Source organism: Siphateles boraxobius, unplaced genomic scaffold, assembly GCF_051911475.1.
Source record: "Siphateles boraxobius isolate OS27281-9 unplaced genomic scaffold, OSU_SipBor_1 66, whole genome shotgun sequence".
NCBI lineage: Eukaryota > Metazoa > Chordata > Actinopteri > Cypriniformes > Leuciscidae > Siphateles > Siphateles boraxobius.
Window position 1 is genome coordinate 7407682 of NW_027509193.1, and position 17449 is coordinate 7425130.

The 17449-nt window shown below is 37.1% G+C and overlaps 2 protein-coding genes across 6 annotated transcripts in view; both read right to left on the minus strand.

The window, feature by feature from the left end:
- Positions 1-1981: 1981 nt before the first annotated feature.
- On the minus strand, positions 1982-5774 carry mfsd6l (major facilitator superfamily domain containing 6-like). 2 transcript variants are annotated; one of them, XM_077211915.1, is made up of 2 exons: positions 5622-5774; positions 1982-4726 (listed from the first exon to the last, which is right to left on the minus strand). In XM_077211915.1, the coding sequence occupies exon 2, from the start codon at positions 4701-4703 to the stop codon at positions 3075-3077; it is 1629 nt and encodes a 542-aa protein (XP_077068030.1). In that variant the 5' UTR covers positions 4704-4726; positions 5622-5774; the 3' UTR covers positions 1982-3074. The 2 variants fall into 2 exon arrangements, with proteins under 2 accessions (XP_077068030.1, XP_077068031.1); XM_077211916.1 differs by having other exon boundaries at positions 2943-4755; positions 5622-5748.
- Positions 5775-6150: 376 nt separating this feature from the next.
- Positions 6151-17449, minus strand: part of pik3r6b (phosphoinositide-3-kinase, regulatory subunit 6b) — a 33885-nt gene continuing 22586 nt past the window's right edge. For all 4 annotated transcript variants that reach the window (XM_077211905.1, XM_077211906.1, XM_077211904.1 and 1 more), the window contains 12 exons: positions 11729-11870; positions 11371-11457; positions 10892-11279; positions 10702-10795; positions 10489-10602; positions 9345-9458; positions 9077-9191; positions 8568-8638; positions 7839-7929; positions 7316-7371; positions 7101-7204; positions 6151-6972 (listed from right to left, as the gene is read on the minus strand). In XM_077211905.1, coding sequence (XP_077068020.1) covers positions 6819-6972; positions 7101-7204; positions 7316-7371; positions 7839-7929; positions 8568-8638; positions 9077-9191; positions 9345-9458; positions 10489-10602; positions 10702-10795; positions 10892-11279; positions 11371-11457; positions 11729-11870 — 1530 coding nt within the window. In that variant the 3' untranslated portion in view covers positions 6151-6818. The remainder of the gene's footprint in view (positions 6973-7100; positions 7205-7315; positions 7372-7838; positions 7930-8567; positions 8639-9076; positions 9192-9344; positions 9459-10488; positions 10603-10701; positions 10796-10891; positions 11280-11370; positions 11458-11728; positions 11871-17449) is intronic.

A 17449-nucleotide genomic window follows, 5' to 3' on the forward strand; every position in this document is an offset into this window, starting at 1 on the left:
AATATTAATTTCAGCATTTACTAAAACATTAAAATCAAAAGTTGTATTGTTATCATTAGTTAATGCACTGACTGTGACATAACATGAATAAACAATTAACAGTTGTAGTATTAACTAGGCCTATACAATAATAAATGTGTTGCTCATGGTTAGTTCATACATGAGTAATGAACAAATGAACCTTATTGTAAAGCGTTACTATGAAATCAAAGATATAAGTTCCTTACAATTTAGAGTTGGACATGGACTTAAGATTTAATTTAACTGCTAGATGTATTTCCCCTTGCATTTTTATTCCTTGGATAAAAACGAATGACATAGTCACTCAGAATGCATTCTGAAATCGAGTTATACTTTTATTGTAGTTAAGAATAACTCGCATGCTGCAGCAACTTTTAGAATAGCATGGTGATAGTAGGATAAATTTAATTTTCTGTATTGGCTTAAACGTTACTTGCTGCTCGTTTGAAGAGACTCGCGCGAACTGCTGCGTAGTGCGTACTAGAACCGTTAAATGAGTAGGCTGCAAAGGAAACTCCGCCTACCACTTCTCCGCCAAATTATTTTTTAAATATAATATTTGTTTGTATTATTATTGTTTGTGGCAAGGGTGTGTTATTTATTATAATATTTATAATAATAATTATTATTTACAATTATCAGAAACCAATTACAATTATAAGGATTTTTGCAGTAAAATATCCAAAAACCACTAGGCCAATGTTATATATTTTGAGTGAATGAAAATGAGTGAGCGAATTCGGACACTCACGGTGCTATTGCAATTGCTTGGTGTCTAATAATTATTTAAATCTTATCAAACTAGCAGCTCCAGTAGTAATACAAAGATTCATCTTGAACTCTGTCATGGAAACTTAACCTCGTTTCAATTATTTAAAAATCAATAAAAAAAAATGTATACCTGCATGATATTACACTGTAACCACATTGGACCAGCGGTTTGGGAAATGGATGGATGGATGGATGGATGATTAAGCTGCGGGCGCCATCTTCTGGTCAGACGTGGGAATTCACAGTGCATTGTGGGTTTTCTCCCAAATAAAATAAAATTCTTGGTATATGTATTATATGGTGCATGACTTAAAATGCCAGTTAAACTATTTTTAAAATCCCTGTAATTACCAATACCCAACAGTATGACTTGAGAAGCAAAATGAAAAAGACAAGTACTGTAACATTAACACATCTACAGTTTCATTACAAAAGCAGTAAGACTGGCTATACAGTTTTAACACTGTCCCTGTCTGTAAACAAATGATCCATGATCCACAAATTCTTAGAAAGTTTTATAAGAGCAAACTAACATAAATCTATCATCCACATGATACAGGCTTTCCTCTATATGTGATAATATGAGCGTGCGTTTAAATCAATTTGAATTGCAAATTAAGTGGTTTAACAGTCAGGGCATAAAAGTTAAACATTTTGCACTGGGAATGAATGAGGCCTACAGAAAATGTTGGGATTCAGCTAAAGAATGTTTTACGGTATGAAGGCATCTATTGCTGAACCATTAACAACCTGGTTGCATTGATAGATTACGCTTTTGAAGCAGCAAATGAGGAAAAAAAACACTTTTAGCTATGTGGTCTGACACTATTGTCAATGCTTGCTGTTATATTTAAGCAGCATCAGTTCTGATCCAAAGGAAATTACATCAACACTGACACAATGCTATGCCATGAAATGTCAACACGGCAAATTCAAGGTTATTGATTCCATTACATAATAATGTCATAAAATGGTTAATGCTGCACAAACAGGATCAAAGTACACCACTTTTTACAATGCAGGGCTTAAGACATTTTAAAAAAAACAACAACAAAAAAAACACAACAAGACTTGACTATGTATTAGTTGAAAGTGGAAATAATCATTTAATAGATGTTCTTGATATCAAATATATGAATGTAAAGAATATTTATTCCAATCCTTCCACACATTTTCTTTTAAAAAAAAGAGAGTTGACTAGACCACTCTGCAGTCAGACCAGCTCTACAGGAAAATTTACTCAAGAACAAGTTTGGGAAGCTTCCCTCCACCCCAATACAAGTTTGGCAAACCTCACATCTAAGCCAAGCATCTCTTTGAAAATATTACACTTTTATTATGATTATCTTCTATAAACCTCTCCCCTTTTAGTGACACCTAATAGTGCAAAACATGAGTGCCTCATGCACAATAAATACAAAAAAGCCTCTGCATAACAGGTACCTGAGGCTTACCTTCAGAACACAAATCTTTTCAAAACATAAGAATTTATTGGGAAAGAAAGGGTGTGAAGATGTTAAACAATAGGCACTATTTGCTCACGTGATTATTGCCGTTTGGCAGAGATGAAATGCTTACTGTAAGCAAACAAACCAGATCAGCTCGTCTCCAGTCATAGTCCATCAGTTTACCAAAGAGCTGGCATATATAAAATCATAAATCTTCACAAAAGAATGATGATGTACATTTTAGGATGTTCAAGTGTTATAATGGTATCGGAGCTGTAATGCTGCTCTCAAAGCCTTAAATGATCCCAGAAAGAGATTTAGCTGGCTTGAAAGAGTACTGATGGACTTTATGATGATTCATCTTCATAACACTCTCAAAGTCTTGCAATGCAAAATATTATTTTCTTACTTGGTATTTTTGTCTCGTTTTCCATTACAAATATCAAGACATCCTTAAGTCAAGATACATTTCCTTGAGAAAGAAAATGACTTAAGATATTACTCTAAAATTAAATGGGGTGTCAATGTGGTTAGAAAAATAATCTTGTTTTCCCTTTCAATTAAGTTTATATTTCTCAGCCCATTTACATTTTTTTGTCTTGTTTTAAACAAAAACATACTTAAATTTGATCAGTTTTCCAGAAACAAGTCTTAATATTTTAAGTCATTTTCCTTCTCAAGTAAACTTATCTTGATTTAAGAATATTTTGATATATGGAAAACAAGACAAAAAATACTGAGTAAGATTTTTTTTTTTTTTTTTACAGTTTAATGAACAATTTTAGTGTAATTTTAATCTGTTCTTTTAAATTGCTCTCTGCAGATGTTAACAAGTCACTTTACTTTCCATTGTCCACTTGTTTTCCCTCTGTCATCTTCCATTGCCGTTTCCAGCCAATCTTTCTCCTGATCCGACTCGGACTCACTGATCTCGGTGTCGGCGGCCAGCAGCCGTGAGTAGTTTATCCGCCGCTGCCGAGGAATTTTCCACTTGAGTACAGCAAGAGCGCTACTCCACAAAGCCAAAATGACCCCAGCGCCTTGGAAAAGCAACATGACCCCAAAATTTTGCACGACGAACCCGGCCGTCAGACTGCCAAATGCAGCTCCCAGCTCCAGAGAAAGTGCCTCAAACAGCCTTAAAATGGTCTTTTCGGTGCCAGGAGTGGCGATGTCTTCGCTTTGTGATGTTACGGACCACCAGAGGGCGCCGGTGCTGAATCCCGCCATCAGTTGAGCGGGTATTACGGCCCACGGGCTCCACAAGAAGGAATAATAAAGGCATTGCAGGGCTAAAATGACGACGGCGAGTACTAGTAACCAACCGTGGTACTTAAGAACCCTGGAGAGATTCCCAGAAAGTGGCGCAAAGGCAGTCTGGCTTAGGTGCACCAGGGCTAAAGAGATTCCCATGTGGATTTCCGTTGCACCGCAGTCCTGCATCTGCCAGAGGAGGAAATCCGACACAGCTGAGCTCACCATGCCAATCAAAACGACAGTGATGGCACAAAGTATCGCCTGTGAGTTCCCATGCACCAATTGCAGTGCCTTAAAGCCACCACTAGTGAGGCGCTCACGCTTTCGGAGGTAGATTGGAAGTAGGGCGGCAGTAGGTATGGTTAGGATCATGAGTATGGTGTAGGAATAAAACTCCACTGAAGTTCCTGTAAGACAAAACAGGCTGGTTACTAGAACAGCAACTAAACAGTTGCCAAAAGCGGCCCCAAGTTGCTTCCAGACCTTCACGCCACTATAGCGGTCGGTGGCATCTACGAAATCCAAGTATTCATACAGTCCATCATCGGCCGTCCATTCCAACGGGGCGGCCGTGCACTCCCACAAAACCATCACTATGAGAACCAGAAAGAACATCTGGTGTTGGGCATCCATAGCTTTCAGGCTCCCCAGGAACTCAGTATGAAGACCTTCTTCCTTTTTCAAAGATCTCAATCCTCTTGCTGACCAGTTCTGACTTACAAATGTGTTAACTTCGACAGGTTGTTCGGTACTTAAAGAAGTTTGGTTCACTGAATAAACAGTAGCGTTTGATTGCGATGAGACCGTGATCTGCTCTAGTGTGGCTAGTAGCGGTGTAGGATCAGCATCGGGTTGACTAGCGTTACACCGTCCACTTTCAGCTTGGATTCCTGTGGACGGGAAGAGCAGAAGAGTCAAAACCACCAGTGCCGAGCTGAGTAATGAGCCCACTATGACCGTCCGCCGTTTGTCGTACTGCCTGGCGAGGACACTGGAGAACGGCCGCCACACCAGGGCGAGCAGGTGCTTGGACGCCATGATGATTCCGATCATGGCGGCGTTGAGACCCAGGTGCCGGAAGTAGAGCGTCAGGAAGGGAAGGAGGCAACCGGAGCCACAGGAATGGAGGAAGTGAAAGATGCCAGCCATCCGCAAGGCTCCCTTCACGTTCCACTGCTTGCTCTTCTGCACTGCTCCCTTTTTCATGTTTGTCGACTCGAGTTAGCGCTCTGTATGGTTTAAAGAAAAGTAAAAAACCCTGAAATTAAAAGATATTGGCAACTTCACAGGCTAACTGAATGATTGACACATTCACTGAATTCACATACCAAAGTGCTCCCAGGTATTTAAAACAAAAAAACAACACAGTATGTTATTATGGTAATAGTTTGGCAGCCTACTTGTGGAATGTTTCGAATTTTTGCTACAAATATTATGTAACTGCATATTTTTAAATTGATGATATATTATTTATTATGTTCCAAAAACGTGGTGCTATAAAAATGTTATAGTAATATCATAATGGTACTTTTTCTTAGTTTAAATTATTACAGGCTACTTCATTTTATATTTTCTCTTTTAATGGGTCACATGAATTGTCACAAAAGACAACAATGTAGGCTTCATACCATTTAAATGGTACTTCGAGGCGCTTCATAGAATTCCATTATATGATATCGTCAAGTAACATAATGGGTTAATAAATTCCATATGGAACAAGACTGATTTCTTTAGTCCAGTAAACTGCCTTTTAGTCATATGTACACATCCTGTCAACATGATTTCTTTAAACAGGACATTTATAGAAACGAAACATATCATATCAAACGAGAGCAAAACAAATAAAAAGTAGGCTAACGTTATCTATTAAAAAAAGATACGGAAGAGAATGTGCAGTCAGTATCGCAATTTCATAAAATGAAACTTAAGAATTATAACAGAGTTTAAGCCGATGTTTTCTAATAAGTCTGTACAACATTTTAAATCGCGTGTGTTGGTTTAAAGAAAAAAACTTCACTTTTCAGTATCTAGTACACGACATACTCTCAGTAACAGGTTAATCGTAATCGTGCACCTGTTGTAATAACACGTCATGATGTTGCTGTGCGTTTAGCTACTATTTACCTGAGATCTGTCGTATCCGTAAAAGCATGGTTTGCTTGGAAAAATATCGTCGATTAAAGTTTTCTTTCACTTTTCATGTCCATACCGTATGCAGTTGAGGTGTAAAAAGTGTTCCTTCTCTTTGACAAACAACCAATGGCCGACCTCCGATCTGCAGCAGCAAACTGAGCAAATTCTATTTTTTGAGATTGCAGCGCTCTCTGTTGGTGAGAGGAAGAACTCACAGTTTAAAATTAAGGAATGGCACGGTCACACGAGTGCTTTTTAATCTCATTTAAAGATAACAGTGCAGTTGAAGAAAAAAAAAATCTGTATTTCGAGCATGAAGTTCTGAATTACAAGTTCTTTATTCATAAATGTCCAATGTCAAAATCCCCCGTCTTTGTATTAGGATTTCTGTAACTCACTTAAGGGTGTGAAAAATGTAAACGCCACAGCTATTGTAAAATATTATAAAGTTCTATGGTGCCTATTTTATATAAACTTTATGTTTTCTTTAGTATATATATATATATATATATATATATTATTTTATTTTTATTTTTTATTGGGCATCCGATCAAATCATGAGTCAAGAAGAAAATGTTAAACAAAATTCTATTAGCTCAGGTTCATTTGTCTTATAGTAAATAAAAATCGAGAACATTTTTGTGAAATTCAACATCCCACATATGATACTGCGCATTTTGGCAAACGTAACAGGTTTCCAAACTTGCATACTGCACAAAGTGTTTCAGCCTATACTGCAGAAAAACTGAGGTAGCATGCTATTCTGATCCAAAATTCCCACAACAAAATAATCCAAGCGTTTTTTCTATCACGTTAATTATTGGCAAGTGCCTCCAAAGTGTTAAATTACATGTCCAAAGTAATATACAAACACATTATTGTCATGCATGAAAGTATAAAAGTAGTGTAAACATGACATATTAAAATGTGCAGACCGCAGGACGTTTAACAAAAATCATGCATTTTAGATCAAGATGAATCCTCAGACACTATTTTAACATAACTCAGTCAAACTCATTCAGACAGTCTATATAAACATCATGTGTTCACAGTTTAGCAGGAAGTCATGGCCTCTTGAGGTTACAAAGAGGAAATGCACATGTACAAACACTAAAAGCCTCAGAGAGGTATAAGGTTTCACTTCGTCTCCTGACTCAAGGGCTCATATCATGAACTGGAGTCATTAGGTCATTGCTCATTGCCATAGAAGGTGTTGATTGGTAGCGTGAGGTTTTTATTCAGATATTTGCTCAGTGATTTGCCTCCCTCTCCAAGACTGTACTTGGACTTGGTACTCGGCTGATGGCAATATCCCGGGTCCAAGCATGGAGAAACTTTAATGCTGTGGGCATAAGATCACACATAATGGCTCTGTCTGGAATATATATGGTTTACCTAATAGGTAATGCTTGACATTAAGGTAAACATGTTAATAGTTTATGTATAGAAAGGCATAATCTGACTGTTCACCTCTGGACATTCTTGAATGTTTTATGTGAGTCATTATCCAAACACACTCTGAATGTTCTGTCCTCCAGAACCCTGATATTGGCACTGACAGCTCTGAGAGAAGGCTAGAGAGAAAATACAGTTTTCACTTATTTCACTCAAGATGACTAAATACAACATCTAGAATGTAACAGAGAAATCACTATTTTATAAGCGCCGTCCAAACGTTCACTCACCATGCTAGGCCTTGTGGGATTCGTATCTTTGAAACTCATGCTGACACTATGTAGACCTGTAGAACCAAAGCGCCACATTACAAACAAGGAAACTAACATCATTATTTCTTTTCCTCATCTAAAATATGTATCAGTACCTTATTATTGAAGAAAGTACATTTGAAACGTCTTTAATAAATACTGTCAGCCATGACCCAATGTTGTTATTGTTAACTAAAACCTTATACTTTATATATATATATGTATATACAAATTCTAAAAATTTGAATTTAGAAATTAAGTACTAAAATAACTACAATTAAAACTGAGATAAAAAAAACAAAACAAAAAGAAAAACAGAATGAAACAGAAAAAAAAACATAGAACATAAAAAATATGAATAATAATATAGGCTACTAGAAAAGTATATTAATCATACTAAAATAAAATAAAATAAAATCTAACTGACATCATGTTAATTCTAAGAGTTTGCCCATGAATAAACCGAAAAGAAGAATGTTGTATTTTCAAATTTGTGACGTACTTCTGACTCTGCAGGAAGGTGTGACCCTCATCAACATGCCACTTGTTGACAAAGACATTCCCTTCTCAACTTCTCGGTCACTTATTGAGGCCTAAGAGAAATGTTAACAACAAATATTTTATTACATAGATTTCTATTCAAAAGTTTAGGGTCAGTAAGATGATTTAATGTTTTTGAAAGAAGTCTCTTATGCTCACCAGCGCTACATTTATTGAATCAAAAATGCTTTAAAATTGGTAATATCATAAAATATAATTACAATTTCAAATAACTCTTTGCTATTGTAATATATTGTAAAATGTAATTTATTCCTGTGATGGCAAAGTTGAATTTTCAGTATCTTTACTTCAGTCTTCAGTGTCACATGATCCTTCAGAAATCATTCTAATATGATTTGATGCTCAAGAAATATTTCTTATTATTATCAATGTTGTAAACTGTTCTACATTTTGTTCATGACTCTTAGATGAACAGAAAATTAAAAAGAACAGAATTTATTTCAAATATAATAAAAAAGTCTTTGCTCTCACTTTTGATCAATTTAATTCATCCTTACTAAACATTGCTTTAAAAATAATAATAATAATCATATTGACCCCAAACTTTTGATTGGAAGTGTTTATAATAATAAAACATTGTATTAAATCTTTACATACTTTTATGTTTCCAAAACAATGTTAGCTAGTTAGTTTCCCTTATTAAGAGTCAATAGTTTGAGAGGAAACTCACCTTTATATAATTTATTGACACAACTGCACCATGAAATTCTTGTAGGTTGTATTTTTTGTAACGCACTGAACCTTCAAGGCAAAATGTAATGACAAACATTTAGTACAAGCAGATGAAACAGCACCTACAGTAGATATATTGTGTAGTAAAAAATAAGTTTTTAATGGTTTCATATGTCTATGTGGTGTTTTTAAAATGCTCTAAGACAAATTACGTGCAAATTCATCACAAACTGCCTTGTAACCAATCATGTCAACTTGATCGTCCACGAGTGGATCTCTTAGCTGGTGTGAGTGAATGGAGGCGGGGCTCATTTGCATATTCATAGAACCGCGTATATACTAAATGAAGCAAGGGTGTACAGTTACATTCAAGCTATTTTAAGGCATCAAGAATTTTTTTAAGGAAAAAGCGTTTAAATATGTCATTTTGCTGATCAAAGATGAGTTTTTAATGGATAAAATTATTGACTACACGGGGACTTAAAAACATTTCAATGGCATGAGCACCTTTAATTGTGTCTTTAAATGTAGCTCTGTAGCGTTTGATCTCGGGGAAGTCCATCGCGAGCTGAGCCACAAAGACTTCCTCCACTGTGTGGCTTCTGAGGCCAGAGAAGCAGATCTAGATGTGACAATATACAGATATTCAACTTTTATCATTGATGACAATATACAACCCACAATTTATACAATATTGACAAACTTTTGGTAAGAACAAGGGCAATGTCCTTTTCACACAAGTATTCATTAATTGGTTTGCATGATTGAATGTAACCTTGACAGAGTAGATGGGAAGGTGCACCGGATGCTGGCTGACACGCGTGTAGTAAGAGATGATATCTAGCAGGAAGGTGTTGGGGTCTGAAGATTCGCTCTGACTGATGCTCTGCTACAATGAAAACAATTAAGAAGAATGTAAAAAAAAAACCCGTATTCAAACTGCTCTTGAATATGTTATATTTATATATGCATCAAAACAATTTCAGGCAAGCAAGTGAAAAAGTGTGTTCCGAGTTTCAACTCAATATTTTAATAAAGTAATCAACTCTCAGGGCCAGCACATTTACATATGTATTTTCCTTCCAAATGTTGTTAATGTAAATCCAATTCACAGATAATGAATGTCAACATATTGAAACTGAAAAAGCTAGAGTTGAAAATAGAAAAACTTTATTCTTCAAGCACCAAGGCAGTACAGTAAGCCTCCTTTCTCTATATTGCTGCACAGATGCTTTAGAGCTGTCAATTTATGCTCTCACTTTAAGTTATATAATTATGCAAATGTACCGTTATGAAAGTAACGGTATAGAAAAGACAGAGGATGATTTATGACTGTGGCTTGGAGGATCGGAAGTGACGGAATCGAGAACCGGTTTGATTACAGAAAAAATGTAACAATTCTTTTTAGTGAATCAAAAATACAGCACAACTAGTGAAGTTTAAAGGATTAGTTCACTTCAAAATTAAAATTCAATCATCATTTACTCACCATCAAGTCGAACACAAAAGAAGATATTTTGAAGAATGTTGGTAACCAGACAGTGGATGGACCCCATTGACTTCCATAGTAGGAAAAAAAAATACTATGGAAGTCAATGGGGTCCATCCACTGTTTGGTTACCAACATTCTTCAAAATATCTTCTTTTGTGTTCACCAGAAGAGAGAAATTCATACTTTAACTTCCGAGTGAATGACTCTTATGAGATGGTTGCTTTTAGTGATTTAAACTCCCAGTCCAACTCCTGAATGAATTACTTTTATGAGCCGATTATTTGAAGTGAATCACATGTACAACTAACTGCGAGTATTATATTTTTCCATATATTTACCCCATAAAAGCGTTTAAAGATTGTTAATGGAACCACTAAGAAACCGGAATACATAAGAGGAATTGGAACCGGAATACAATATTACTTACCATTTGGGCCAGTTTAAGAATCATGGCCCCCAAACCGGTGATGTTACAGTCATACCACATATCCACGCTTCCCAAGTACCCTGCAAGTGTCAGCATGTCTTCAGGAAGACCCCCCTGGTAAAGACATGCATTACAATGAAATACTGTTGACATGTTATTGCTAGTGTATTTTTAAAGGAACACCGAAGCATTTAGAAACACAAAATCTATTACCTGAATAGAAGGCGACGACTGGTCAGTAACTGGAATGTAATACATCTCCAGATTCACTCTCTTTGTCAGCAGCAGATGTCGTGCCTCCCTTTTCCTGAGCACAAACACAGCAAGACGAAATCATTAAACCAGACTTTTACTTTTTCAAATGCAAATGAAACGTGTAAAAGAATCCATGCAGACATCTTACCGTATAGTGTGGAGAGTCTTGGCTAGACGCCCTAGCGTTCTGTCGTCACCCATAACAACAATACGAGCCGTGAGGTTCCTTTCCTCTTTATTGAGGACGTATCCTCCATTTCCCTTAATGGCCTCCATCATGAGTGTCATTCTGTTCCCAGCTTTAGGCCATCGCACACACGGCCTCCTGTAGAAGGACTGGGAGCTGCTCTGTTCCTCTGGGCCGCCCTGAGACTCTATCATTATAGAGGAGAACTCACTGATGGGCATGTCTCCCTCGATGCCACTGTCTGTGGACACGGTGGACATGACAGAGTTACGTTTCAGGTCATCCTCGTCCATATAAGCAGAGTTTCCGTCTGCAGGAACCATCAGTGCAAAGTTAACCAGCTCATTCCCTGTTTAAAAGAAAAAATAAAACAATCAAACTACGTCCAATGTCAGATTTGTACAGGCATTAGTTATGTAAATAACAGCAGTTGAGCTCACATATCTCTTCCTCTTTGGTCCAGACATGGAAGCTGACCTCAGGACAGGGCAGCTGAGTTTCCACTTTCGAGGCTGGACATGATGGATCTGAACACACCAAAAGTGTGAATATTAAAAGACTACCCCCCCCCCCCCCATCTTAAAATATGTCAGTGCCATTGTTTTGTGTTAAGATGCACACCAGTAATGTTTTTTTTCTAAGGTACGTTTTTAAAAGCTACTTAAATGTCCTAATTGAACTAAGGCCTAATCCTGGCTTAATTTAAGCCCTGTCTGTGAAACTGGGCCTATATGTTTGAGTCTGTTGATTTGTGTCTATAAATAGTGTCTTATTGGATTGTGGTGAGTACATTTCTACCTTTTGCAGCAGTCAGGATGTCTTGGTAGATCTTTTGTAATCTTGTTTTGTACTGGTTATCATCAGAAGCTCCATCTTCTGTTCTCTGCTCTAGGATGGTGACAACATTCTGGAAGTGCAGCTCCAGGTCTTCGCCTAAATGCTGAAATAAACTAAAGACTTAGGGCCAGATTTACTAAACAGGGCAAATTAGTGTGAGAGAGCAATCCCATAAAAGCGTCTACAAAGAGCAGCGCAAATTAGGTTTAAGGTTAGGTTTACGTCTTAAAATCGGTTTAAGACGTGCTTTTTTTGGGAGGCAAATAATGCTGCAAAAACCAGTAAATTGACAAGCACAAATTTTTTTTGACTTTTTCTGTGTTTAAGTGCTATAATCGGGTCCCTGGTGCATCTACCAACCCAGAAAATGTGAAAAGTGACAGTCTAGTAACTTTGCTTTGGTAAGCCTTTCAATGCAAGCATGTCAAAAATAAGACGGTCAGATTTCGCTCCCCTTCTGATGTAGGAAGGGGATCTAAATTAAGGGTATCGTACAACTTTTCCAAGGTCAAATTCAAGCCCTTTTCAAGCACTTTCAAGGTCCATTTTAAAGCTTTTTCAAGCACCTTACACAACCGTAAATTGCATACATAGTCCCAAAAACTCTGTCTGACGAACCCACCGCTAGCCTAGGCTTAACACATAGACTGGAAGTAAATGGCTTCAGCTAGCATACTGCTCCCAATAAGTGACAAAATAACACCAACATTTTCCTATTTATATGTTGTGATTTGTATAGTCACAGTGTGTACAAATAACAAGGTCATATGAGACACAGGCATCTTTTAACCGTATACATACTGGGAACTATATTCTCAGAAGGCGAAGCACTACTTGGGTGGAGTGATTAACGCAACTCTCTGAGCGAACTCTCTGCTCCTATCCACCGAGCTTCTCAGGTGCTGCGAGCAAATCACTTCGCCCCAAGTAGCAGTGAATGTTGGGATTATTCTGTCATTTATTGGGAGCAGTATGCTAGCTGAAGCCATTTACTTCCAGTCTTTGTGCTAAGCTAGGCTAGCGGTGGGTGCGTCAGACAGAGTTACGGGACGCACGGTGATGAAAAGGGTATGTATGGACTTATCTAACTCTGGGGGATACGGTGAATAAGCTAAAGTCCCAAAAAGTCGGCGTGTTCCTTTAACTATAGACCCGATATAGTCCGGCTATGAGTAACCCACTTCTAGCCAAAATAACATTGAATCTGGTTACATGTAATTTTTTCCAAAATAACTTGCAAGATGTGTGATATTCCATCATATAAGCAAAGTCAACTGTGATTATAAGGTGTTTGGTTTCATTTCTTTGACGTTCTTATGTGAGTACCCACTATTTAGCTCGTAGTCAAACCGGCTATTTGTAGCCCAAATATAGTCAAAACTGATTAATTGTAGTTTAGTGGCCAGGCAGCGCATGAGATGGTTGATATCCCATCATGTTTCTCATTGGTAATCATATCCAGTGTTGGGAGAGTTCACTTTCTACATGAACTACTTCAGTTCATAGTTCATACTTTAAAATTTTGAACTAGTTCATAGTTCTTTTTTTCCATATGTTGCTGCGAGCTATTATTTTTCAAAATTATTGCCACAGCCCATACAGAACCAGCAGTTATTTTATCGGCGGGCAAAGTTTGCACAGAAATGTACGATTTTTCCCATCCTCACCGACCTTGTCATAAAACTTGTTTAAATGATCATACGACACCTCCTTCCTTGCTGCTTGTTGTTTTGATTACGGATGCGGCTTTGCGACACTGGTTGCGGGTGTTGCCAGATTGGGTGTTTTACATATTAAGGTCTACATATTAAGGGCTGTTTATGGTGTGTTTTAGTCGTGTTTTCGCCTGGAAGGCTCTATAGAAATCTTGCACCCTATTAAACGAAGTTAAACGGAGAGTGCTGCCATTCACAGACACCAGAATGAACGAGTTCACAGTAACGTTGATCAGGCAGTAATACAGTATGTTCAGTTCACGTTCACCCAAAATATATACGTATCATGTAATGAACGCGTTCAGGCACAACACTGATCATATCTACAAGGTGCAAGGGTTATTTCATTAAATGGTCGAACGTATTGACGATTTAGCTCTGAATTGGATGGGCTATGTGCAGTCTGCTTTTAGTCCACCCGGCGAAATCAAGGCAATCAGTGGTCTACGTTTAACGGGTTGGCTACAGCCCTGATTTAGACCAGCAATTAGTATCCAAAATAGTCTAATAATTGTTTACATGTTTTTCGCACACGCAGCTTCATGTTTGCTGTCACACATAACATTTATACACAATATTCGATATTATTTGACTGTCTTTAATTTTAAATGAAATAAAAATGCAATTACATTTCTCAACCGCTAGATGGCAACAGGCCTACTGAGACATAACTACTGGCACCGTGAGACTTGATAGTTACTCCGGAGCAGAAGGTGGCGGAAATGCACCAATAAGCTGGATGCCAACCGCCGTAAAATAGCAACAAGAAGAATAAGACTTAGTAGTTGGTAGCATAGCCAGTAAAAGAAATGGACACAGCGACCCCCTTGATTTCAACAGAGAAAACTGAAGCCCGATTAGAGCACTCACTTCCTGATGGCTGAGCGACTGCGCAGGCTCAAACTGAGCTTGACGACAGTCTGACAGTTGTAAATCTTCTAGTAGCTGTGCCAAGACAAATCTGAATCGCCTAATTCCTCAAAAACATTGTTGAAATATTTTGTCCTGTTGATTTTATGGACTCTCTATCTATGGGCTTCTCCCTTCACTTTATGCCTCTATGTCCCCCCGATTGCCTCATAGACAGTAAAAGATTGCCTGCCAGCTTCTACTCCTGTCTACACGGTAATTTCTGTCTAAACAGAAAGTCGCGTAGTTATGACACAATCGTTAGCCTATTTTTACAAAAAACCAGGGGGCCATAACGTAAGATACAAAGTAATGGAGCATTTTATACATTGTCGTGTTTCTTTAGAAATAAATAATGGACAAATTAAGTCTTTAGACGCCTCAGATGTAAAGTTATTCTCTGTCAAAGTGACGCCAAAATGAAAGGGAGTCAATGGAATGATAACAGCAGGTGACAGTCTGCTACAATTAGGGCTCCTGGGAGGCTTCAGTTTCCGGCTGATGGGTTACCCCCTTGGATAGTAGAGATCACTGTTCTCGCGATCGGTCGATAAACATTTCCACCATTTTGAAACATTTTAAATGAGACAGAATGCAGAGAAGAGGTAAAATAAAGTCCTACTTTTGTCTTGTAAGTATCTGTGTTTTCGTTTTGACGTTCTCATTTTTTAACCAAATTATTTGTTATCATGTGTTGTTGGAATTGTGACATTTTAGCGGGTAACAGTGAAGACTAGAGTAAGCCTGTGCATATTAACATGGTACATGCAGGTGTATTGTAACCCCATGTGCAACCTATTATAATGTGTTATGAAAGCCACAAATATATTTTACTCTTTTCTATAGATTGTAAGGCCGTCTAACTCGATCCAATGGCGGTATTTGAATTAGCGGTGAAGGTCTTTGCGTGTTACAGTCTTTTGTCGTGGCAAAGTATTTTTGGTTAAATGCAATACATTTTTATCTTATGTATTAACTCGTTTCATCTGACTCCATAAAATGAAAAGGTTTTTCAATGATATCTGTGCATCATTAAATGTGAGCGAATGTTTTACTATTCTTTTAAACTCTTGAATGCAAATAATGTCAAAGTCAATTAGAATAATCAAATGTCACAATTTAATATGTCAGGTAAATGTATCATTATAATTTCAGAATCAATTCAAGGATAATCAATGCAAAACATCAAATGCTCTAGAACAAAGAGGAAAAAGTTTACCCGACAAGAAATGCGTGAGGCAGAGAGACTCGCAACTCTCAGCCTCACGGGCCGATCTCAGATATAAAAAAGGCCCTGAGCTCTCGCTGCGTTTCATTATATACCCAGACCTCAATTCAAATTTAAACATCATTCACAGTGGAAATTTACCTGTAAGTCACCATTTGCTAGCAGTGGAAAATTAGCATTCAGTCAAATGGTCGAAGGTGTTAACTCAAAGACACACCCTCCAGTATTGGAGGGTGTGGAAGATATTTCTAAACTTCCTAAGAACTTTATTAACTTTTGGGTTTACTTCTTTGGGAATGAGACATTTGTACCAGTCGTACCGAGACATTTCAAATAATACCAAATATGTATAAAACTAGATGATAATCATTCACATTAAACCATTTAGATTCTTGTGTGAGTTTGGGAGACCTCTGCCAGGATGAAGAATGGGGGAGAGAAATGTAGATTAGGATGAGGGAGGTGAGACCTTCGTCTCAATAGTGCATGAGGGGGAGTTCAAATGTTAATTTCCTTTGTTTTCTCAGAGAGTGGCCCTCTCTTAAAGTCCTTCAAGTTTTTCCAGTCTTACAAGATCATTATGATATGAAAATAGGACTTTTTAACTGAGCAAGTTTATTTGTAAAGCACATTTCAACAGCAAGGCAATATAAAAATACAATATAAGAAAACAATTAAACACTTTAAAATAATAATAATTTGTCCAATTAACAAAAGGTAGTGGCAAACAAAACTAGAAGTATTTAGCCTTAACTTAAAGTGTTCTTGTAGTTGGTTCCAGATATATGGTGCATAAAAACTGAATACTTCTCTGTTTAGTTTTGTCAATACTTAAGTCGTTCATGTGGTTGTGATGATCAACTTCAATTTCCCGGCAGCAAAAGAGTTTGACTTGAGAAATGTAATTGGGGAGCATTTCAAACAAGCACCTGGGAGAGCAGGGGGTGGGGGGTATAGAAATTAAACCAATTAATCATTTATTCACTGTTGAAGAGTTAAGAGAATAAATAACCCAAACTTTACAGTTATGTAAGTTTATACCTAGCTATAGGCCTACTTGTTGTTTAAAATATTTTATTTTGTCTTTCTTTATTTATCTTAAATTGATTTCCAATGTTTTTTTTTATATAATCTTTATATATAGTTATTGTATTTATATTTTATTTTCAGAATTGCAATTGTATAGTTAATAAGTGTCATAATTGTATATTTTTACATTTATTATCTTAAGTGTTAATTTTTATATTGTTCTTAATAAAAGTTTTGGATGGATTGTCATGTATGTGTGAGTATAAAATAAATCATAAGTGTATTTTGTTGTCTATTATATGAAGTCATTCATTGCTGTCTATTTGATGACTAGTCTATTCTTGGGCTACGTTTAGACGTCTGTTAAATTTTCACTGACAGCCCAAATTTAGCCTTGTTTTAGCCTAGACTCATATATATGTCTAATAGACAGTTAATATGTAGTCATTCAATAGCTGTCACACCACACACGAGAGAGACAGTAGATCCAAGTGCAGTGAGATATTTATTGGGTAATCCGTGAAACGTAATCCAGTCCAGGCAAGGGTCAAATACCACAACGAACAAGAACAACGAACACAAGGAACAGGCAGGAACAAACCAAGAAGTGTGAGACATTAACAACGACTCCGTACACATACTAACACAGACAGGGAATATATACACATATCTAACAAGACTAACACAGAACAGCTGGGAACAATAATTACGGGGAACAGCTGAGTGCAATGAACTGATGAGTGACAGTGACAGACAGAATGCTGGGAATTGAAGTCAAATGTGAAGGACACGGTGAAAACG